The sequence below is a fragment of the Panthera onca genome, chromosome D2, assembly GCF_046562875.1.
Source record: "Panthera onca isolate mPanOnc1 chromosome D2, mPanOnc1 haplotype 2, whole genome shotgun sequence".
NCBI lineage: Eukaryota > Metazoa > Chordata > Mammalia > Carnivora > Felidae > Panthera > Panthera onca.
The window spans coordinates 80,542,356-80,566,275 of record NC_138349.1 but is presented as its reverse complement, the minus strand read 5'-3'; the positions used below and the strand labels follow the sequence as shown (position 1 = coordinate 80,566,275).

Below are 23,920 nucleotides of genomic sequence, written 5' to 3'. Positions count from 1 at the left end.
TGGAGTTACTGGCAGTAATATACAAATATACTGCAGCACATAGAACTACGGAGGCATTACGCTACGCACCCGAAACTAATATAATGTTACGTCAATTATTCCTCAATAGATGTATACATATATGCAGTGTAGGCACCCCAAAATACACCCCTGGCATAATGATTATTCTGAGCTGAAGGCAACAGAGAAGAAGCAGATACAAGGAAAGTTCTCTGCCTTCCTCCCAGTTACTTAAAAGCATGATATAAATTTGTGAAGGGGTTCCCCCTCCCCTCTCTGCCAAGAAGGACAAAAGTTACCCTTGCCAGCCCAGAGAAGGCACCAAAGGAAGAGACATAATAACATTTATTCAGCAGCCCTTGCCTTCCATTAGCTCCCCCATATATCTGCCTTCCACAGTTTGCCACCCTAAGAAATCAAAGTCCTTCTGCTGTGTCTGATACCTCCTCTGAAAATATGTGGTCCTTTTGTCGAGACGGTGTAAGCGTCCCAGTTCTGATCACCCCTTTGAGTTACTCATCACTGGGTGCTCCCGTGTGTGCTTTGATTAAGAGACACTTATCATGATGAGCACTGAATGAGGTATAGAATTATTGAGTCACTATATTGTACACCTGAAACTAATATGACACTGTGTGGTAACTACATTGGAATTTAAATGTTTTTAAATTTTTTTTTTTTTTCAACGTTTTTAATTTATTTTTGGGACAGAGAGAGACAGAGCATGAACAGGGGAGGAGCAGAGAGAGAGGGAGACACAGAATCGGAAACAGGCTCCAGGCTCCCAGCCATCAGCCCAGAGCCTGACGCGGGGCTCGAACTCACGGACCGCGAGATCGTGACCTGGCTGAAGTCGGACGCTTAACCGACTGCGCCACCCAGGCGCCCCTAAATGTTTTTAAAAAGTATAGGACCAGGGAATCAATGGGGAAAACTGGTCGGCTCTCGTCCTGTTCTCATTCGGTGGTTTGCATTCTTTACGCCTTAGGAAACATAGAAGGAAACTGGCACAAGGCCAAAGCGACTGGCACCTACATGACAGATGAGGACATCGTGTCTACACATTTGAGGAATTACTTCAGAGCTTCTCACCCTCTCTAAAATCAGAGGTGGGGGAGTCTCGCAGAGAGACTGCCTCAGAACACCAGAGGATAAGACAAAGTTAGGTTGTTGTCTTTTCCATTCACCTGTAATTCCCACGTGCAACTACAGTTCCAGCTTCCGGAAAACAAGCTAAGCCTTCTTCTCATCTAAAAGCACCCACTTCTAGGGGCGCCTGGGTGGCTCAGTAGGTTGAGCGTCGTCCAACTTCCGCTCAGGTCATGATCTCACGGTCCATGGGTTCGAACCCTGCATCGGGCTCTGCGCTGACAGCTCAGAGCCTTGGAGCCTGCTTCGGATTCGGGGTCTCCCTCTCTCTCTACCCCTCCCCCTTCTTTGTTTCTCTCTCTCTCAAAAATAAATACACATTAAAAAATATTTCCAAGGACCCACTTCTCTTCAGGCTCTCTGACCCACTACTCTGGGACATCATCGCTCAGTCAACTGAAAATGCAAAGTGTCTAAAGCCAGCAGTCAAACCAGAGTCCCTGCAGCAGAGCTCAGTAAGAGCACCCTCACGCCAGATGAGTACCTCCCAGGGTCGAGGCTGCTGGCGAGTAATGAGAAAGCAGAATACACACCTCTTTTCCGGAAACAGCATCCTTGGCACAACGACACTATGGAAGATCTAACACTTACTCCTCATAGGAACCTGCTACTCAAGCTAGTTTTACCACTGCCTTTACTATCCTCAGTGGTGGCTACGTTTACCTTAAAAACAAACAACAAAAACCAAGTCCATATCAATGGGGAATCCTGCAAATTGAGAAACTCTTTGCCAAAAGGGTGGGCAACTCTCTTCTCTCTGAAAATGGTGAACCTCCCAGGTGCTCATATGTTTCATACTGCTGTTACTAGAGTTAGTGAACAAGTGTGCGCAGTCAGACGGAAGGGCCTAGAATCTACGTCCGCTTGTGATATGGAGTCGCATGGCCATAACGTCTATTTCAACACTACCTTAGACTATCTTGGATTCGATATTAATTATGAGCTTTGAATAATTACCTATGAGCGTCTAGGCATGTTAGGAATTTTTAGAGGTGAGTGTGTATGTGTGTGTTTGCACATGGGGTGTCGGATTTGTCTTTAAATATCATAGTACATTCCAAGTTGCTTTGTCCTCCATATATCTGAAAAGTGAAACATTTATTCCACTTCTGGGGATATTCTCATTGACCCTGAAGGGGCCCAGGGTAAGTCTCCCCAGGGTATGCCACTTGGGCCCGTAAAGTCTTATTTTGAGCTAGAGGCAGTCAAGATCCAGTAGACTCAAGAGAAACAATATATGTAGTGTTCCCATACATACAAAATCAAATTTGATTTTCTCCTGTTAATCTGTCTCATGTCAATTTAGTTCATAGACCAACCAGAAGAAATTTTGTAGAGGAAAAACTTTTCCCCCAACAATGCTTATAAATAATTCTTCCTATCTTGCCTTGACTCAACTACTTGCCAGATCAACACCCGATAAACAAACAATATGCACTGCACAGGAAGAGACTTTTTTTTTTTAACGTACTTGGTCTCAGGACCGAGATTACAACCTGGCTGCTTAAAGTGTGGTCCAGGGACCAACAAGGAATTGAAATGCATAATCTTCACCCCCACCCAAACCTACAGAACCACAATCTGCATTGAAACCAGAGCTTGGGTGATCGGTCCTCACATTAAAATTTGAAAAGCACTAGCCTAGAGCAGTGTTTCTCCCAAGGGAGGTAAATTGCTCCTCTCCCTGAGAATCACTGGGTTGCCCCCCTAAAAAGTAAGTTTCTCCATTCTACCACAGTGAGTGAAGCAATTTCTCAAACTTTAGATTGCCTAAATCTAAAGCTTAAACTAATCAACGAGTACATTTACTATAAAGACACACACACACACACACACACACACACACACACACACGGCATTGGAAAAAATTGCAAACGCAGAGAAGCTGCCTTTAGTAGAAGAACCACCGGAGAAGGTTCTGTTGAGCATTTGTAATGAAATGCAGAACAACCAGTTAATTGTGTTAGAGAGGAAAGGGAGTAAATTGTGAATAATGACATCATTACTCTAGTTCGTACACTACGTGTACGCCTTTGAAACATTATTTAAAAATTTATTTGATTCTAATAGGTTACTTTCAATACAGGGGAAAGAAAGCGTTTTTGTATCCATCAGATATGAAAAGAAAAAACTCAAAGTGCCAAAAAATATACATTCTGCCTTTGTCCCTCTTTTATACAGGGATAATCTTTACTTATAATCGCTGGTAGTGATTTTCTTTTCAAATACCAAGTTGAAAGGTGTCAGTCCGTCCCTGCTTTTCCACAGAAGAGTCAGTCTACTTTTGTATGTTTAGAAAATCCAGTGGGGCGCAATTTTCACTTTTCCTCTGGATGTTTGACATCAGAAAACATGACTCTGTTAATTCCATTTTCCTAAGTCCCTGCAAGATCCAAATTACCCCCACAAACATCATCTAGACATCGGGACATATATATATTGTATAACTCTCTACTTACACCTAGCTCGAGTTGTAGAATTACAAAATGATTTACCTCATAATATTAAGTGTATTAAAAAGATTAACGCCCAAGACTTCGTTTTGACTTCACACTCTCACGGAAAGCTATGCAGAAGAAACGGAGACATTTCCACAGGAACGGGAAATTACATTTGAAAAGCAAGAGCAATTTTTAACACCTTTGGAATCTTACTTCCAGAAAGGTCACATACCTCAGAGTATAGGATTCCCATGCTGGCCCTCCACAGATCTGCGTCACCCCTACAGCTTCTTGAATCTTCCGGAGGTATTTCTGATTCACATAAAATCCGTCCCGGCCCAGAGAAAGGTCTCTAGAAGTCAAGGCTGGTGGCAAGTCCTTTCTTCCCACACTTGCGAACGTTCTTCTGGCAATTCAGTCAGCCGCACACCTTCTAGAGAACCCAGCCCAGGGAAACACAGGCATTGGTTTACAGCGTAATGACCCCAGTGTGTCTCATTTGATGTTACAACCCTGGGGAACCGGTTTCTGAGTCATATTTGCTCTTCCAGTACTGATGTGTGGGATGACGGGAGCAAAGTCAAGAGCGAAAGGGAAGTTCTCACCCCAACAGGAAGGACTCAGGGCTCAACATGGGGTACTGTGGGGAAAAAGTAGGATACTGTGTTTAAGACATTAACTGAAATCTGGTTTTCAGTGGCTATTGAGAAAGGCTAGGGATGGCCAAACTCACTTGTTAGAACGCATATGTCTGCCACGGGCTTGACTTTGATGAAAAATAATCTTCAAGAACTGTCACCATGGATTATTTGCGATCTTTCAGCACAGATAAGGTCAATTTTTTTCTTTGATGTTCCTGATTAATAAAAACAAATTAAAGTAATAAGTCAAGTGACAGATGAAGGTCAATTTTTAAGCCATATTATTTTACATACATGAATGTGTTCACTTTCTTTTTTTTTTTAATTTTTTTATATTTATTTATTTTTGAGAGACAGAGTGAGACAAAGTGAGACTGGGGGAGGGGCAGAGAGAGAGGGAGACACAGGATTGGAAACAGGCTCCAGGCTCTGAGCTGTCAGCACAGAGCCCGACGCGGGGCTCGAACCCACAGACCGTGAGATCATGACCTGAGCTGAAGTCGGACGCTCAACTGACTGAGCCACCCAGGCGCCCCGAATGTGCTCACTTTCAAGGGCATCTTTGAGTAAAGCTTGAGCAACTCAAATTGAAAAAACTAACCTCTTTGAAGAATCAGTCCCATTTACATCCTAGTTAATTAAATTATCTCTAAATGTTTAAACTACACTTAAAGTATTACTCTATATTTTTTTTTAATTTTTTTTTCTTTAATGTTTATGTTTTTATTTTTGAGACAGAGAAAGACAGAGCATGAACGGGGGAGGGGCAGAGAGAGAGGGAGACACAGAATCAGAAACAGGCTCCAGGCTCTGAGCCATCAGCCCAGAGCCTGACGCGGGGCTCGAACTCACGGACCGCGAGATCGTGACCTGAGTCAAAGTCGGACGCTCAACCGACTGAGCCACCCAGGCGCCACTACTCTATATATTTTTAATGTTTATTTATTTTTGAGAGACAGAGAGACAGAGCATGAGTGGGGGAGGGGCAGAGAGAGAGGGAGACACAGAATCTGAAACAGGCTCCAGGCTCTGAGCTGTCAGCACAGAGCCTGACGAGGGGCTCAAACCCACGGACTGTGAGATCATGACCTGAGCTGAAGTCGGACACTCAACCGACTGAGCCACCCAGGCGGCCCAGTATCACTATATTTAATTTGCTTTTGTAAACACTTCAGTTCTGAACCTAACAATTAATACTTTCCCAGCTAAAGGGTCTTATAAATGTAATAAACTTACTATCATAATAAGTATTAAGTTGTCTTAAATAGTCTAATACTGTTTATATATTCAGCCAAATATTTTATAATATTCAATTTTAAAATTGTCTATTTTAAATGAGTCTAAAATCATTTGGCTTATTACATATTTTTTTTTAAGTTTATTTATTGTGAGAGAGAGCGAGAGAGACACAGAGATAGAGAGAGAGAGAGAGAGAATGAGTGAGGGAAGGGTAGAGAGAGAGTTTCTCTCTCTTTGAGAGAGAAACGCAAGTAGGCTCCATGTTGTCAGCACAGAGCCTCTACGTGGGGTTCTATCTCATGAACCGTGAGATCACGACCAGAGCCAAAATCAAGACTCGGATGCTCAAACAACTAAGCCACCCAGGCACCCTATGCTGTTACGTATCTTAAATGGAATCACCAGGCGACTTGGCCAAATGTTCTAATTTGCCGAATCTCTTTAACATTATACACATTTTGTATACTAAATATGATACCAAATACTCACACACTATCTCTGAACACAATCAGAGCAAAGCGTGAAAATTTCCCAGAATTAGAACACTCACACACACCTATGGGAGAGCTAGTTTCAACCATCCCGAGCAAACTGTCGGGATTCTTCCAATCATTGAAGTTTCTTCAGTGGCCAAGAACAGGGGCTGGGACCCAAGGCCTGAGCCTACATGTATTCAGGGAACTTCTTCCTACACCACTGATGAACACGATGAGCTACTTTTATACGTGTTATTACAAGAATTACATACTTTGCCTTGGATTTGGGATTAGGACCAATCTCCTGGGAGTTTAAGAATTAGCTAATTCTTTGGGCTCCTGGCTGGCTCAGTCCATAGAGCATGTGACTCTTAATCCGGAGACTGTAAATTCCATCCCCACATTGGGTGTAGGGGTTGCTTTAAAAAAAATGTTTTTCTTAAACACAAAAGAATTAACTAATTTTTCTGTTGAAGGTGGAAGTGTGCAATAACCACTAAAATTGCGGCTGACTTCCCCTTTGGCTTGGTTCGATTTTGCATTTTTTAAACGTCTTAAGACCTTTTCGGTGCCCTTCCTTTAGATGTAAGCATTAATGTTATTTCCACTGGGTACTTCATGCTCTTACGCAAATCGTCTGCAACCCCTTTTAGCTTCTTTTGTAACCTCTTTTAACTAAGTGGTGTGGACAGACCTCTTCACTCTCACTACCTCTCTGCTAAGATTGCTTCCTTCTCCACACTTCTTCCTCCCTGATTGACCTCGAGAGGCTTCTTTAATTTCCTGTCAGGACCCAAACTCATCTGATGGGATTCCGCATGTCTCTCTAGACTGCATCTCCAAGGAGAGCAGAATACATCACCCTAAAACACGCCTGTTTGTCATGAGGATTGTTTTGACTTGGTTGTTTCTGAAAGCCTGCAGACACACAGGAGAATCTCTGAAAACAGAGCGGAATCTACCTTTCTGTAAAGGACACCTACCCTTAGCAAAGAAATCTCTATTTTTAAGGTGTCTCCCTCTGGAAGAGTAGACTGACTCTAAATCTCGTTTGGAGATTAATTCTCCAATTAATGGAGAAGACAATGGCTTAAGTCTAGAGAACAAATGACGCTGTTTACTGTGTTTTTACCGGTAGCATCCCATAACTTTCCCCACCCTCAAACATCTTCTTTTTTCTTTAGCTGGAGATGGTGTTTAAGGCATTGGTTTGGGCCACTTCAAGGGATTTTACTCAGTTTTCCTGGGTCTCCCATATGTACACATGAGGTACGCATGTTACTGAACTTCAGTTTGTTTTCTTCTTATTAATGCCTCTTTCATTATGCAGGGTTCTCAGCCACAGAACCTCGAAGGGAAGAGGAATGATTCTTTTTCCTCCCCTACAGTCTGGTTTTAAAGGCACAAAACTATTATAATTATGGAAGAGCATCTGCTTCCATGTAGGGTTGCCTCTTAAAAACAAGCCAATAAAAAAGCAATCGACTCATTGCCATTGGTAAGAACACTCTAGGCCAATGAGTCTCAACCAGCGATGACTTGGCCCCCAGGTAGGACTGCCAGATTTAGCAAATAAAAATATAGGATGTTTAGGGGCGCCTGGGTGACTCAGTTGGTTGAGTAGCCAACTTAAGCTCAGATCATGATCTCACGGTCTGTGAGTTTGAGCCCCATGTCAGGCAGCTCAGAGTCTGGAGCCTGCTTCGGATTCTGTGTCTCCCTCTCTCTCTGCCCCTCCCCTGCTCTCTCTCTTTCTCTCAAAAATAAATAAACATTAAGAATTTTTTTCAATACAGGATGTTTAGTTAAATTTGAATTTTAGATAAATTTCTGAAATACCGCACGGGGCATGCTTATACTAAACAATTGTGTTGTCTAACTGAAAATTAAAGATATTTGACAATGTCTGGAGATATTTTTGATTGCCACCATCAGAAGTGGGGGCAAGCTACTGGCATCTAGAGGGTAGAGGCCAGGAACGCTGTTACACAAATTCCAGTGCACGGAACGGCACGTCACAGCCAAGAATTACCCTGTTCAAAACAGTGCAAGGGTAGAGAAAACCTCATTGAGGTCAACGGGAGAATTTAATGTGAAAGAAGGGGACTTGGTGAATTACAGTGTTGGAATGGAACATGGTTGCAGAGAGGGGAAAAAATCTTTCTCCTTCTACCCTTCTAGGTTCTTGGTTGGGGTTCTCTAACAGAAGATAAGTTAACAAGAGAAAAATGAAGAGAAGCTTGTTGTATCTCATATCTGTATAGAAGAAGCTCGGGGATGTGGAAGTCAAAGAGGTGTTTAGCATTTAGGTTATATACAATCTTAGGCTGATGGAAAAGAGGATCTGGGGAGGGGATGGAAGGAAAGGGGGAAGCGAGTTACGGACAGGTGACCAGGGAAGGTGCTGCAAACAAGGGATGTTCAGTAAGGTTTGTCAGGCAGATTTAAGTCAGTGTCTTCTCTACAGCTAAGAGGTAAGAGTGCACCACAAATTGCAATTTCCTTTATAGATGTAAATTTCCTTCATAAAAGGAAAACTTGTGCTCTGTTTTTCAAGCTTTTCTTGCACCTATTGGTTCTCAAAGGCCATTAGCTCAGAATAACCCATGTGCCAAAGAGGCATATTTTAGGGTGATAGATTCTGGTACTCCTCATGGTGAAACACTGTCATAATGGATAACTTTATTCATGATGGATACATTTTTCAATTTTTAAGAAAAATTTTTTAAGTAGGCTCCATGCCCCAGATGGAACCCAACACAGGGCTTGAACTCACAACCCTACACCCTGAGATCAAGACCTGAGCTTAGACCAAGAAAGTGGATTTGAGGCAGACAAGAGAGAAAACAGCAGGATGAGATGAGTTAGGAGGCCACTGCATTAGGTCAGCAGACAGATACTAGGACCTAAGGCAGGACAGCAGCAGTGGGGGTGGAGAGAAGAGGAGGAAATCCAAAGGAAGTAGAAATAACGGGCTTTTTGTTGAAAATGCATCGGGAGGCTGTGTTGAAATAAATTTCTATGTCCAAGATGGACTCAGACCTGCTCAGAATGCCACATCAGCAAACCAAAACCGAAACAACTTTCTTATTCTTATAAATGATCCATCTGACCAGAAAGGCAGTATTTGCACCCAGTCAATCCCCAACTGCCAGGAATCGGTGCCGATACGTAGTTCTAAGTAAGGTCAGTTATGCAACCCTGGCCAAGTAGTTCACACCAAATACGTTTTCCTTATTCCCTGACTGACCTGTTAGCCTTAGAAGGAAATTCCTGACCTCCTAGCCACGGATGCCCTGTTTCCGTGTTGTGCTGCTTCTAACGCTCTCTAGAACTCACTTCTGTGCAATCATCATCTCTTCGGGAGAGTGTCCCGGCACCATGGGGCACTGACTCCCTCAATCCACGGCTTCTTCTCCCTTGAATAAAGGACATCACATGAAATTGTTTTGTTGTCGTCATTTGACAACTGTTGTCTCCTGGCACCAAATACACGTCTGCATATGTTGCTGTGGGATGCTCACACTGGCTCTCCGTGAGCTATGTTTCTCTTTTCCCCGTTGGCCTCCTGTTAGATTTCCCCCATAGGGAGCACTGGGGGAGGACAGTAAGACTAAGGAGGCAGAAAGAGCTGCCCTTTCCTATGTGTTTGCTGATCCCATTACCAGCAATAGCCCTTGATCTTGGAAACGGCCATTGGTCTGGCTTTTTCCCTGCCTTCCCTAAACCAGCCTAATCACACCCTTTAGAGGTACCAATACCAACCATCTCCCGCCTCCAGCTCAACCAGGTGTAACTCCTCCCCTGAGCTCTTGTAGTGGTAGCCGCAAGCAGATAGTAACCCCTTCTCAATGGCTGGGCCCCAAGAATTTCAGGGTCCTTCCCACTAGCTCCTAAATGCTGGTAACCCCAACCTCTGTTCTCTGTTCCCCCAGTCCAAGAGACAGTAGCCCCTCCTAGGGCTCTCTGTCACCTCAATGTTCTCCCTTGGCCTTTTCAGACTTGCGATACCCACTGAACGGATTCCTTGTATTAAATTCTTTTGGTTAAAATAACTAGTGTGGTTTTCCTTACTGGGGTCTGACTGATAGAGTACTCTAGGGATGTGCAGAAGCTACAAATAGCAGAAATTCTCAAGCTGATATAAGGGACACGGGGAATCCCAGATCAAGGACCGCACGCATGTGTCCCGCTTGGTGCCTTTCGCCGAAACGCGAAACACTGGAAGGGAAATAAGGTGAGGGAAGGACTGGGGAGACACAGTCGGTTCCAGTTTGCACAAGTCGTGTTTAAGCACAAGTTGTGTTTAGCGCGTCTAAGTGCAGATATCCAATAAGAAGTTTGTTATGTGGTTGCAGAAGTTTACAGTCAGAGTTGAGGCAGCGATTTGCTGAGAATTATCAGCAAATAGACCCGTAGTTCCCAAAGTAAGAAATGAGAGAGGTTAGATACCTTATTAGAGTCTTTCCGCTCATACACAACCTGTATAAATTCCTTGATTGTATAGGGTCATTCTCCTTAAATAACACACAGCTTTTTCTTGTCATTTTAGCACATTTAAATGTTAACAATGGCTATCTAATCAAATAAGTACTTTTGCTAATCAGAATGTTTGCGTTTCCGAGTTTTATACGTCAGAGCTCAGCCATCTCCTCCCATAATTCTCTTGCTTGTGACACCTTTTTATATTTTTTTGTTCGCTTAAAAGGAAGCCCAGGATTCTGAGGCCAAATTGCAATAATAATCATTGTTTTGTACCAATGTAGGGTTTTTTACTCGAAGACTTAAAAAATCTTGTCAAATTTGAAATCACTTTTGAATTTTCCAGTAATTAAGAAACTGATGGTAATGGAAAAAGGAAACGGGGTCAGCCAGCCCTTAAAATAAAAACATACATTGGCATCGTAAGTTTAAATGTAAAACAGGTCACTTAGCTCTTTAGCACTTAGGCAACACTTAATTCTCCGTGTGTTCTATTTCTGTGTCATCCTCTGTCATGTACTCACAGAATTAGTAATTATCATGTGCTTTCATGGAAATGCAAAGAGTTGGGTGCTCGGATGGCTCAGTCGGTTAAGCATCAGACTCTTAAACTTGGCTCAGGTCATGATCTCACGGTTGGTAAGATTGAGCCCTATGTTGGGCTCCATTGTACTGACTGCAAGAAGCCTGCTTGGGATTCTCCCTCTTCCTCTCTGTCTCTGACCCTCCCCCACTTGTGTTCTCTCTCTCTCTCTCTCTCCTCTCTCTTCCCCTCTTCCCCTCTCTCCCTCTCCCTCTCTCCCAATGAATAAGTAAACTTAAAAAAACTGCAAAGAGTAAACTCACACTCCTGGTCCCACAATCACTGGGATGCTATGATTTGTGTTGCTTAATTTTTTAGATAACTTCACATATCTGAGACAAGAGCTTTTTTTTATTTCTTGGTAAAAACAGAAAACCGCTGACAAATCCTGTTACGGTGGATGAGTGTTTCGGGATATAACCAACTACTTCTGCAAGCTGTCCACTCTTCCTCCAATGACTCAGGAATGTGTTGGATGAATTAAATTATAAGGCTCTTACAATTTTGTGGTAAAACCAGTTTCACAGTATGAGACAAGCTATACTCTTTAGGGTGTGGGTTTACTGCTCTACCCCAGGACGGAGGATGTTGCCTACTTTATTTACACTTAGAACTACAATTTTCTCTCACTCCTGGTGCTTTGTGGGGCTTGAAAAAGAGGTGATTCATATCAACATTCTTGTGGGGCCTTAACGTTCGTTGCGTTACATTCCCTTCTGAGGTTATGAAATGCAGTCTCAAGTTTTTATGGGGTCTCATTGGTCTTGTTCCATTTTATAATAAAGTGTTGCATTTGGATTTTGTTGTTTTGTTTCTTAAATTAAGCTATCGTTAAGGTCACGGCTGTCAGACTTTGGTGGGCCATATTCTGATCCTTCCTCTTTAGAAATTGACTTATTTGGGGCACCAGGGTGGCTCAATTGGTTAAGCATCCGACTTCTGTTCAGGTCATGATTTCATGGTTCATGAGTTCGAGCCCCGCGTGGGGCTCTGTGCTGACAGCTCAGATCCTGGAGCCTGCTTCGGATTCTGTGTCTCCCTCTCTCTCTGTCCTTCAAACTCAGGATCCTGATCCTGAGATCAAGAGTCACATGCTCTTCCAACTGAGCCAGTCAGGTATCCCACCCCCCACATCCTTATTTTTTAAGTCAGACTGTAAGTGGGTTGAACCTACTTTCCAACGCTTTGAAGACATCCAAGATCGCTCACATACTGGGTTTTCCCCCTTCCTTGGGACATATCAGAAGCCTTGGTTTCTTTTTTTTTTTTATCTTTCCAGTCTTTTTGATCTTCTTGGACAGGAGGCATTCATCTGGTTCCAAAGGCAGTTTTGGACCCGTATATAAATGCATTTGAGTATGAGATTCTAAAAATTCTTCACATAAAATTAATGAAGCTGGATAATGAATAATATTCCTGACCTTAATGCCTCTACTCTCTCAACAGCAATACTCATTTCTCCATAGGCCATTTTGGGGCCAGAACTGCCTGCTCATTTCTATTCTAGGCAGAAAACCTAAAAAAGACCGTATGGTAAATAACCCATGAAATAGGAACGGATTCATGCATGCGTCTGAATTGCTGGGACCAAGGTTTGGACCTACTAAATTTCCTACACTAGATTTTTCTTCCTTGGCCATCAATATTTGTTTGTTTCTCTCATTTTAACTAATGTGTGCTCAGTGGGGGTGATATCACTCCCCGCTCCAAGCAAAATTACTTCTTGGAGAGAAAAAGAAAAGCTGATAATTTTCATGAATATAGCCCAGATATAAATATAGTACATAAATGGATATACAGTGTATCTGTGATACTAAAATTTCACAGAGGAGGGTCAATTACAGAAGGACGTCTACAGAGTTTCCTTAAAAAGAAACATGAAGGAAAGTTTGAGAAACACTGCTTCGACTGATTTCGATCTTAATTTTCTAGTTTGTAAAATAAACAACTTCTGAGGTCGGAAAATAAAGAAGAAACTGATTTCCGAGCATCCTGCTGCACAAGCAATCCATGCGCGTAGCATCACCAAGCACGTAGATGTCACTCACCGCTCCGGGGAGAAGTCTGAGCCCTTTACGTGTATTAACTCCTCTAAGATGGTCAACAGTCCTTGACCACATTAAACCCAACAATGATTTAACAGGTGGGGGATTGAACAGATGTGTCTCTGAGGCACAGAGACATTAAGTAATGCACCAGGGTCACACAACTAATAAACGGCAATACGAGGGTCAAAACCCACGACACGTAGTTTCAGAATCTGTCACTCTAGCCATTATCGTCTATGGCCTCTCTTTCGGTACACAGCCTTCACCTCGTCCAATGGGTGTGTGTGCACCTAATTAATTAACTTGCAAAAAGTGATTTTTGTGTGCGTGCAATTATTCACATCCTACCTTTGCCCTGGGACAGTACCTAATGACACTCTTTCCTGTCACAAAATGGTCTTCAATGTCGTGTTTCGTGATGACATTCACGTTTCCTTGGTATTGATGCTAACTGCTCTCATCAATTTAGCACTTACCATGGCCAACCCCTCTCTGCCAGGAGCTTCACGGATATCGTCTAGTTCAATGGTCAAAGTACTTCCTCAAGATGATAACACAAAAAATACTAGCTGGATGTATTGAGTGCTTACTATTCCCTGGACACATCTCAGGGACCACATCCCCATTAGTGTTCTTTTGCAATAACCCGCTGAGGCTGACACTGGTAGTGTCCCCGTTTGCACTGATGAGAAAACTAAGACTCTGAGAAGCAAAATTGTCTGCTCCAAATCAGCAGGTGGCAAGTGGCAGGACGCAGCCGAAGGCCCTCGGCCGAACTATTGGACACTCCTGCTGCCTCCAAGACACCGTAATGAAGTTGGTCTTAATGCACTTTAGTCCGTAGAGGCAGGTGGACTTCCTGCTGCCATGATGGCGTCTTGATTCCCAGACCTTGGCTCATTTTTGGCTCCCCAGACACCACTAGACCTCTAATACTTCAGACTGCTGATTGCGGGCTTGTATTTCCTGACCTCCTTCCAAGTTCAGCTTGCCCTGTTGCCTGACGACACGGGCATTATTAACTCTGACAAACAAATGGCGCAGAAGATAAATCCATCATTCTTAGAATGGTCCCCACTCGGAGAGGCTCATCTTGACACCTGCCCAGAGGCACATGGCATCATTTGCAGCATTCTTTGCAGGTGGGCCAAACAGGAAGGCCAAATTAGCCAAGAGCTAGCGTCAGGTTTCCTGTGCGATTTTAAGAGGAAAAATATTAAACATGTAGGAGCCAATTTTTTTTGTGTGTTTTGTGTTTAAAAATATTAAGTAGGAAGAAAAGTAACAAAGTGTTCACATTTACTGTGGCTATTTTATATCTCCAAGGAGACGATGATTAAAAAAATGCTATTTTCCAACTATCATCTTCCATGTTTCAATGTGTGTCTTTGAAATTGTAAAAAAAGAGAGATATATGCAAAACCATTCCCCAAGGGGGAAAAAATAAACTTTCCTGAAGGAAATTGATGGTGTGGCCAAGTTAGTGAGCTGAGCTCCCCGTGAGTTTTTGAACCTAGTTTGAACCAAATAGTGACACTTAGTTAGCAATTCTCACCCTTCGGGGACTATATTCAGGACTTTGGCAGTGATTCAGGAAGAAACAAAGTAAGGGAGAAGGAAAGAACAATCTGACAAAGAAAGATGTGAAAGATGTGAAATACGAGCCCTTCCTATACATACATTCAGCCCACAGATTCAGCATGGGGGCCAAGGGCAGGCAGACCCAAGATGGGCCCCTCGGGCGTGAAGGTCATTTTGAGTTAAATGCAATCAAAACCCAGCAAATTCAGAAAAAAGCTCTTTACCTCCCCACTGGACTGCCAAAAAGAATTCAGATAGAGGACTTGCTCCAGTAAGAGAGCGATCACTACCGTTAACTATGTTATGATATGAGGAGTAGTAGAGAGGGAGGAGCCTAGCAAGGGCTGTGTGATCAAAGTCCTCTGTCCTACTGTTTCTGAAGGGCCCAGTATACATTCGTTTACAAACATTTGCTCTTTATCTTCCTGTGAAGTGCATTCTTTCCTTTGAAGTCCCAGACCCCTCGCCCTTTCTCCTCGGTTCAAACTCACACATATACCTCATTTTGCCTGACTGCCTTTGGAATTCCCACGTCTACGTGGATTCCACACACACACAAAATTAAATTTGGTTTTCTCCTGTTAGTCTGTCTCATGTCAATGGCAATTGGCTTCTTAGTCCAGCCAGAAGGGTCTTGAAGGGCAGAGAGAATTCTTCCTCCTCAGCATCGGTTAAGCACACAAAGAAGCTTGATGATCCAAGGTGGAACATTCCATACGTTTTCAGGTGTTTGATGTCCCGCAAGGTTTAACCCCAGAACAGATGGAATGTAAGACGTGATGCCCACTCTGGAAAGTTTTTTGGAAATATGTACTGCAGTCCTTCACATGAATATCCTAGGACCAGAAAACTCGTTTTAGAAACTTAAAATAAAATTTTTTTAATGTTTATTTATTTTTGAGAGACAGAGACAGAGTGCGAGCAGGGGAAGGGCAGAGAGAGAGGAAGACACAGAATCCGAAGCAGGCTCCAGGCTCCGAGCTGTCAGCAAAGAGCCTGATGCGGGGCTTGAACTCACGAACCATGAGATCATGACCTGAGTGGAAGTTAGACACTTAACCGACTGAGCCGCCCAGGCACCCCCAGAAAATTCTATTCTTAGTATACACTTAACCCAAATGGAAATAGCAAAGACATCAAAAAATGTTCAAGTGGCATTATTTGTCATAGACAAAGTTGGACTCCACCCAAATTCCATAAACTGTGGAAGAGATCAATAACTTTTGTTACGGCAATATATGGAATACTATATAACAGTACAAATGAACAGACCATTGTCACATGCAAACATATGGGTGAATCCCACAAACATAACGTCGAGCAAAGAACCCAGACACAAAAGAGCACGTACATACAATTCCATTTTTTATGAAGTTCAAAAAAGCAAACTAATACAAGATATTAGAATCAGAGTAGTGGTTATCTTAGGCAAAGGGATGGAAATGGTCATTGGGAGGCACTTGAGAGAGTTTCTGGGTACTGCTAATGTTCTATTTCTTGACCTGGGGTAGGAATTCCCAGGTATCTTAACTTTAGGATAATTAATTGAGCTTATGATTTGCACATGTCCCTACACGTATGCTACTCTTAAGCATCACACACACACACACACACACACACACACACACACACACACACACATCAAGGCTTCTACCCAATGAATAGACTTACACCTCGAACAAATACGATTTTCTAGGATCCTCTCTCCCCCAGTGCTGCCTCCCCACTCCCACCAGCCCACCATCCTCTTAGAGAATCCTCCCACCTCCAGTCCTGCCGTCCCCTTGCTGCCCCAGTGGTGCTGACTGAGTCACACTTGTGGTTGTGGTAGGCCTTGGACACCTGTAGCACCTGCCCCCTCCTACCCCAGCATCACCCATGGCCAAATAAGAAGCCATCTTGTTTGTGAAACATGATAGGAGAAACTGGAATCTGGCCACATCCCTCTTCTTTTTCTAGAAGGATCCTGCTGTGCCCTGACAAAGCACCCAAAACAGTCAGGGGGAAAGCAGAAGTATCATTACTAGTTAGAGTGCCATCTGGTGTATTTTCGGCCAAGTGGCTCTAACATCTCTGCTACGAGTCATGGAATTTAGGGCTTTTCCCTGAAGAACATTATAGACCTCTGTCTTTGGACTTAACCTTTGACAAAGTCCTAATAATTCCTGTCATATATCAATTGGAGAAATCTAGAATAACTACTGATGTAGTGGACATTTGTCTTTTTTTTTTCCTGTTATCCTGAACAAGCTATGTTTGGAGACTTTCCCACTATGGAAACTATAGGAAAATAAATATTGGATTTCCCAGACTCCCTTTACATCAGGCATCACATGACCTAGGGGCCACCAGTTAGAAGCACCTGTCACATGAACTTAGAATCGGAAGATCAGAAGAGAAAAGTCCGAGACTGCCATTTCCGTTCTAGTGACCGTCCTCCATTTCTAAAGACAGCAAAGGAGCAATTTCAGCAGCAGCGAGGTGTAAGGACTAAAGGTTTGAAATTTCACTCTACTTACAGGCTAATAGGCTCACCTGCCAGTTTCATGAATGCTGGTAGAAGATGCTAAACCCTTCGGTCAGAGACACAGGGCTCTATTACTCAAAGCACATCAAACATCATGAACATTCGCACATACAGCAGGTGCCGTTGGCCCTAATTCTCATGGGAGCAAAGCAGATGGGCCAGACAGATGCCTGAACACAGGGGAACACACTGGATCTTTTATAATAGGCAGTAAGCATGTCTAACCTTTGTTCTGTAGGTAAATATTGTCTTTACCTTCCAAGGATATATATATATATAGATATATATATATATCTATATATATATATATAGATATATAACAGTTTTACTGTTTTTTACTGTTTACTGTTTACTGGTTTTACCGTTATACAGTAAATATATAACAGTATATATATATATATATATAGGTAAAACCAGTAAACAGTAAACAGTAAAAAACAGTAAAACTGTTTTATATATATATGTGTATATATATATATATATATATACACATATATATATATGACAGTAAAACCATATGTATATATATGATTTTACTATTAAAATTTTGGTCTATTTCCATCCAGTTATGTTTTTCCTTCCGTAGGTTTCTGTGTGTTTCATTTACATAGTTACAATTAAATTGGATATGCGGTCAAATTGGATATATGTAGTTACAATCAAATATGTATACCAACATACATTGGTATTTTGCTATATATACTCTAGGTAACTGCCGAACCTTTATTTGGAGCAGGCTATGTAGTATTCCATAGCAGATATAACTGCACAGATTTTTATATTCTCTTATGGATGTTTGGTCTGTTTCTTTTAGCACTAGGAAGAATATATTTGGCTGTAAATTACGTTCTATATTTGAGAAGATGTCTGTGAGGTAGATCTAGTCATTTGATTTCTGGGAAACTAGAGATACAAAAATCTTTGAAGGTTGTCGTTCATTTCACTGAATTACCTTCCCAGTCATGTTGGTGGCAATTCATCCTCTGTGCATGCTGTCAAAATGGAAGTGACCATTTTATCACACCCTCACCAGCATCTTTGTTAATTCAATGTAAAGAAAAACAGCACCTCTTTAAAATATGCACATTTTGTCCTGGATGGATAGTCTGCAACAAAGGCAACCAGGACCTCTGTTTGTAAGACATGAAGAAAAGCAAGGCGCCGATGGAGAAATGTCTCCTAACCCGGGGTTCCATGACCAGGGTTGATGAAATCGGACGTGTTAATTGCAGTGAGTCAACTGAACAATGGTACCCGTGGTGCCTTTACCAGACCAGTTTTGCATCATTGTTTCCGGCATTGGCTCTGGCTGCATGGTCTACAAACCTGATTCTTGGACCCGTTTGGAGTTAGTCAGTCAGCTCTGGCCAATATTTTCTGCTGGGTTTCTCTCACTCACACCTGCACATTCTGACTGACACACTAAAGACGTGGTGACTTCATTGGAAAATGCCTATGCATATCCATTTCTTGCCCTTTATTTTTCTTGGTTCACTTAGTCTCTTAGATGTTGGGTACACCATCTGCCATCTCATCCACTAAAGATATAAGATATCTATCTCCTAGTCCAGTCTTAAAGAAAAACGAAGTGGGTTCTGTATCACCCACAGCTCCTGGAGCTGAGGTTAAATCCCCAGATAACACACTTCTTTTTTTTTTTACCGGTTATTTATGTAGTTTTGAGAGACAGAGAGTGAGAAGGGGAGGGGCAAAGCAGGAGAGAGAGAGGATCCCAAGCAGGCTCAGCACTTGAGCGGGGCTTGAGGCTTGAGCGGGGCTCAACTCACGACCTGAGCTGAAATCAAGCTTAATTTACCAAGCTACCCAGGAATCCTCCCCTCCCCCACCAGATAATACACTTTCTGAATCATTAGACTCCGGGTTTTGGATCCCTGGCCTGCAAGTTGCTAGGACCCGGGAGATTTTGTCTTAACCTAGGATATAATGAAGCTCGGCTTCATGAGGACCACTGATGAGTTTATACACGTGTTGACCGTGTACTCCACCGCAGAGCTTCCGAGGATAGAGTTTCACTGGAGCAAAGCACACGTGGTGATGACGAAATGTAAAGTTAGACTTACGTGTCCTGAGTGACGTTAAGTGAACACCTGGCTGGTTCTTTCTAGACCGACATGGTCCTTCATGTGCCCTTGAACTCCATGATGTCCGAGAAAAGAACATGGGAGTTTCTGCGGGGCAATGACCAGCCCTCCAGGATTAGGATGACAGACGTCACTGAAAAGTATCGACATGACCTTAATCAGGGGCATGCGGCTGGCTCGGTCAGTGGAGCGTGCAACTCCCGATCTTGGGGTCATGAGTTCGAGCCCCATGTTGGGTGTAGAGATTACCTAAAGAATTAAAACTTCAAAAAATTAAAAATTGAAAAAGACAAGCTTTGTAACAGTATTTCAAATGAGAACAATGTTATTTAATCTTGGCTGAGTGTTTACCATATGCCTGGAACCATACATTAAATGCAGTGTCTTAGTTAAACATCCACAAACCTTAAAGTAGATATTATTACCATTTGAGGCTCGGAGAAGTTCGGTAGCTTATCTTCAAGAGCTTGCAAGTGATTGATCCAGGACTCTTATGGCATCTGCCTCAGTGCTAGGTATTTAGAAGTCACCTGGTGGCAATCTGTCGAGCAGACACAGTTGGAGGGGAGAATTATATTGTAAGAATACATGCAAAGATGTGGGGAAATGTTCACTGTACACGAAGAGAAAAAAAAAGAGGGTTAAGTAGGAGCATGTATACTCTAATTTAGGAGCATGTATACTCTACATGGGGAGAAAAGGAGAAGGGACTTCTCCTTACAATGGGGAGAAGGATCTTCTTTACTTAGTCTAATGATTCATATGCTAATCTCGTCGAGAAACACCCTTTACAGACACATCCAGAAATAATATTTCACCAGCTCTGGACATCCCTCTGCCTGGTCAACTTGACACACAAAATTAACCGTCAGAAATGGTGTCTGACGTCCTAAAGACTGGGTTGAGAGGGGAAGAAAGTTTGGATCATCATAAAGAGAGCGCTACGGGAAGCAGGTGAAATAGCAGCTTTTTAAAAGCCAAATCTCAAGGTCTCCTCCTAGATTTACTCTGCAAAACACCCACCGGAAGTTCTTAGTTTAAACCAGAGCATCCGAGGCACAAACCCCATCCCCTCATCCCAACACTCCCTGCAGGGCCTCAGCTTTTTATAAAACCTCAGAGCAATCAGGTGGCCTCCTAAAGCAAAAGCTTGACCCCCAGCCCAGCCTCTCTGGCAGCAACCAAAAATCTCTATCCTTCTAGGACAAATTTTTTTTTTTTTTTTTTTTTTTTTTTTTTTTTTTTTTTTTGCAATGAACAGGAAGACAGGAATGAGAAAGGAGGAGAGAAAAAAAGAACGAGTTGGAGATAAAGCCAAAGTTTTACCGGGTTAAAGCCCAGATGCTTTCCTCCAGGTCCACTCCTCTGCAAATCGCCCTGAACACGGTGGTGACTCCCCCTTTCAAACTGGCTTTTCACGCCCGCGTGTTAGTGAGACAGGAGATGTATTTCTTTCGTAACTTTCCAATTTGTATTATCATACAAGCCATAGATGTTCTTTGCCGAAAGCCTGAAAAAATAACGCAGTTGGAAAAAATGACAAAGAAAGAGAGGAAATTTAAATCACACATAAAACCATTCCCCATCATCCAAGCTCTTCTGGAATTTAAATCATTCTCTAGGCACTGGCATAAAACAACAACTTCCTTAGCCTCGGTCAATATAGATTTTAATCAGGCTAAATCAGAGCTTAATGAAACATCTGCTGAAAGATGCGTTTTGTCTCCTGAGTCTAGTCTGCATTGTAGAAACCTCTTTTTGGCTCTCACATGAGGCCTAAAAGAGGAACCGACGCTTCCAAGTCGAGATCACCATTTTCTAGGAAAGGAAGCTTGGATATTTGCACGCTAAATGGCCCGTAAGTGTGTAGACAGGACTCTCTCTCCCTCTCTACTCCTCCCCCAACACACATGGCTTTGTATCTCTGTGTGGCCAATGAACTTGCAGGACACACAGCTCAGGGACTCTCTCCAGCTGACTCTGCCCATCTGACTGACTTGCTAATCAGAAATTCTCTTTTACTGTGAGCAGTGACGGTGACCATTCACGGAAGGCCCACAGGGTTAGGGTTAGAAGCTACGACTGACTGCCCATCTATTTCTTGCCTTCCGTTGCCGTAACTGGTCTGCGGGTGGCATCTCAGTCCTGCCCCCAACACACCAGTTCCCTGCAACCCGGTGCGTGTACGCATGCGCACACTCCTCTTCCGGAAAACACGCTCCCCCTCCTGCCGCCCAGTGCCCGCGGAGGCTCAGTCTTCCGCCCTCAGGCCTTTCTCATTCACTGCCTTTGAGGCCTTCAACCATTTTCCGGATTTCACTTACCTCTACTCAGTGCATGACCCCTGAAATCTACACCTCAAGGTTAATTTCTTGCGATTACCAGGTCAGTGTTTCCACGCGGCTCTTCTGTTGTCTCCAGGGCAAAAGCATCTTACTGCAGCCCACATTATCGCTTGACTCAAAAACCTCCATACATCCCTTCCTATGCTAGACGTGCTGCTACGTGCTTCAGAGAGGTGGTTTCATTTCATCTTTGTAAGGGCTCTACCTTATCTACCAGTCAAGAAACAGGCTCGGAGGAATTGATCAGCTTAGAAGTGCAATGCATCCGACTGAAAGTACCCACTCTTCGTGATCAACGACTCTGCCACCTAATGTCCACTTTCACGAGTTCACTTACTCCCTTTATACTGTGTAATCCCATTTGTTTCTTTTTTTTTTAATTTTTTTTAACGTTTATTTATTTTTGAGACAGAGAGAGACAGAGCATGAATGGGGGAGGGTCGGAGAGAGAGGGAGACACAGAATGTGAAGCAGGCTCCAGGCTCTGAGCTGTCAGCACAGAGCCTGACGCGGGGCTCGAACTCACAGACTGTGAGATCATGACCCGAGCTGAAGTCGGACACTCAACCGACTGAGCCACCCAGGAGCCCCAATTCCATTTGTTTCCACATGGCATCTGAGTCCCCCCCCCCCCCCCCCGCCTTTAACGCTGACTTTTATGGTTTTGTGGTTTGCAGGTCTGAAGTCTTCTTCCCCTTCCTTTCTGTGTCCCGTTTCTAGAAACACAAGTCTTCATCCTTTGGCCTCACCATGGCCTTCCTTTCACAGGGTTGTTAAGAAAACCCACTGGCATAATGCCTGGGAAAGGACATACAATCAATAAAGGTAAAGTCTAATCGCACTAGCTGGTGGTGAGCCAATCGGGTTTCCTGACTGTAAGGGAACAGACACACACAGTCTTCAGTGACCTTGACACGTCACCCCCACCTTGAAGATTTCCCTTTCCTCTTCTGTGAAGTAAGGAGGTCGGATGAAATGATACCTGTGGTTCCTTCTGATTCTAAAACTTGAAGATTCTGCTTCTTCTGAACGGATGCTATTTTCCACCTCAAGGAATGAGAGATTTTTCTGATTCAAAAAAGCCATTACATCAGACAAAGGCAATATCAATAATCTTTTAGAATTTCCCTCCTCCCTCTTTGGAGGAGGAAGTGTTTCCGTGTATTTATTTGTGTCTCTGAAAACATAGTGATATACTATGACAGAGTGACCTGTGATGGCAAAGTTTGACATTTAATCAGAGAAACTGAATAAATTATTGTGTACAATGACATATTCCTGATTATTTTGTCCCTTGGAGTGCAAAGAATCCTGTAGTTTCTTTTTTTTTTTTTTAAGTTTGTTCATTTATTTTGAGAGCGAGAGTGAGAGCAGGGGTGGGGCAGAGAGACAGGGAGAGAGAGAGAATCCCAAGCACCCAAGCAGGCTTTGCAATGTCAGCAAAAACTATGATGTGAGGCTCAATCCCACGAAACATGAGATCATGACCTGAGCCAAAATCAAGAGTAAGACACTTAACCGACTGAGCCATCCAGGTGCCCCTAGAATCCTGTAGTTTCCAAGAGACCAGTATGAAGCTATGTGGTTTCATTTATGACTTATTGTGTACTTATTTTCAAAAAGCAAACAAGTTCTATGGACTGAACTGAGTCCCCCCCCCCCCCCCAGATTTCACATATTGATAGTCTAACCTCCAATGTGACTGTATTTGGAGACAGGACTTCCAGGAGGTAATTGAGGCTAAATAAGGTCATAAGGTTGGGGTCCTAATCCTACAGAATCCTTATCCTAATCCTACAGGATCCTTACAAGAAGAGGGAGAGACAGATCCCCCCCTGCCTCTCGTGGGAGGACACAGCAGGAAGGTGAGCACAGACAAGCCAGGAGGAGAGCTCTCAGGAAACGAATCAGCCAGCCCCCTGACCGTGACTTCCAGGCTCCAGAGCTGTGAGAAAAAATTTCTGTTGTTTAAAGCCACCCAGTCTGTGGTATTTTGTTATGGCAGCCTAAGCAGGCTAAGACAGAAGTGTTATCTACAGTATAAGCCTGAGTTTTAAGCCCAGCAGCACATGCCTAAATATATATTTATAGATCTGCTATTTTTACTATTTATCCTTGGAAAAGGTCATGTCTTTGCTTATGTAGCCATAAATTTAAGAATAGTATTTTAAAACAGTATTATTCGCTACAGAAATAACGTCAGTGGGCACTTTTTCCCCCTATAAACAGAAGATAGAGTCTTTCTCTGCTGACCGAAGAAATTTTAAATTTAAATAACCAATATAATGCCAACTTGTGTGTTTTGT

The 23,920-nt window shown here is 43.0% G+C and overlaps 1 protein-coding gene and 1 long non-coding RNA gene across 3 annotated transcripts in view; both read right to left on the bottom strand.

The window, feature by feature from the left end:
- Positions 1-12,302, bottom strand: part of ANKRD22 (ankyrin repeat domain 22) — a 32,161-nt gene extending 19,859 nt beyond the window's left edge. The window contains exons 1-3 of one of the 2 annotated variants that reach the window (XM_060642987.3): positions 12,186-12,302; positions 4,324-4,446; positions 3,823-4,230 (exon numbers count right to left, since the gene is read on the bottom strand). In XM_060642987.3, coding sequence (XP_060498970.2) covers positions 3,823-3,843 — 21 coding nt within the window. In that variant the 5' untranslated portion in view covers positions 3,844-4,230; positions 4,324-4,446; positions 12,186-12,302. The remainder of the gene's footprint in view (positions 1-3,822; positions 4,231-4,323; positions 4,447-12,185) is intronic. The other variant, XM_060642988.3, reaches the window with a different exon arrangement.
- A 769-nt stretch (positions 12,303-13,071) lies between these two features.
- Positions 13,072-21,705, bottom strand: LOC132685542 (uncharacterized). The gene is made up of 6 exons (XR_009613161.3): positions 21,594-21,705; positions 20,596-20,779; positions 19,695-19,810; positions 19,249-19,518; positions 15,140-15,476; positions 13,072-14,250 (listed from the first exon to the last, which is right to left on the bottom strand). It is a non-coding gene; the product is annotated as an uncharacterized LOC132685542 (long non-coding RNA).
- Positions 21,706-23,920: the final 2,215 nt, after the last annotated feature.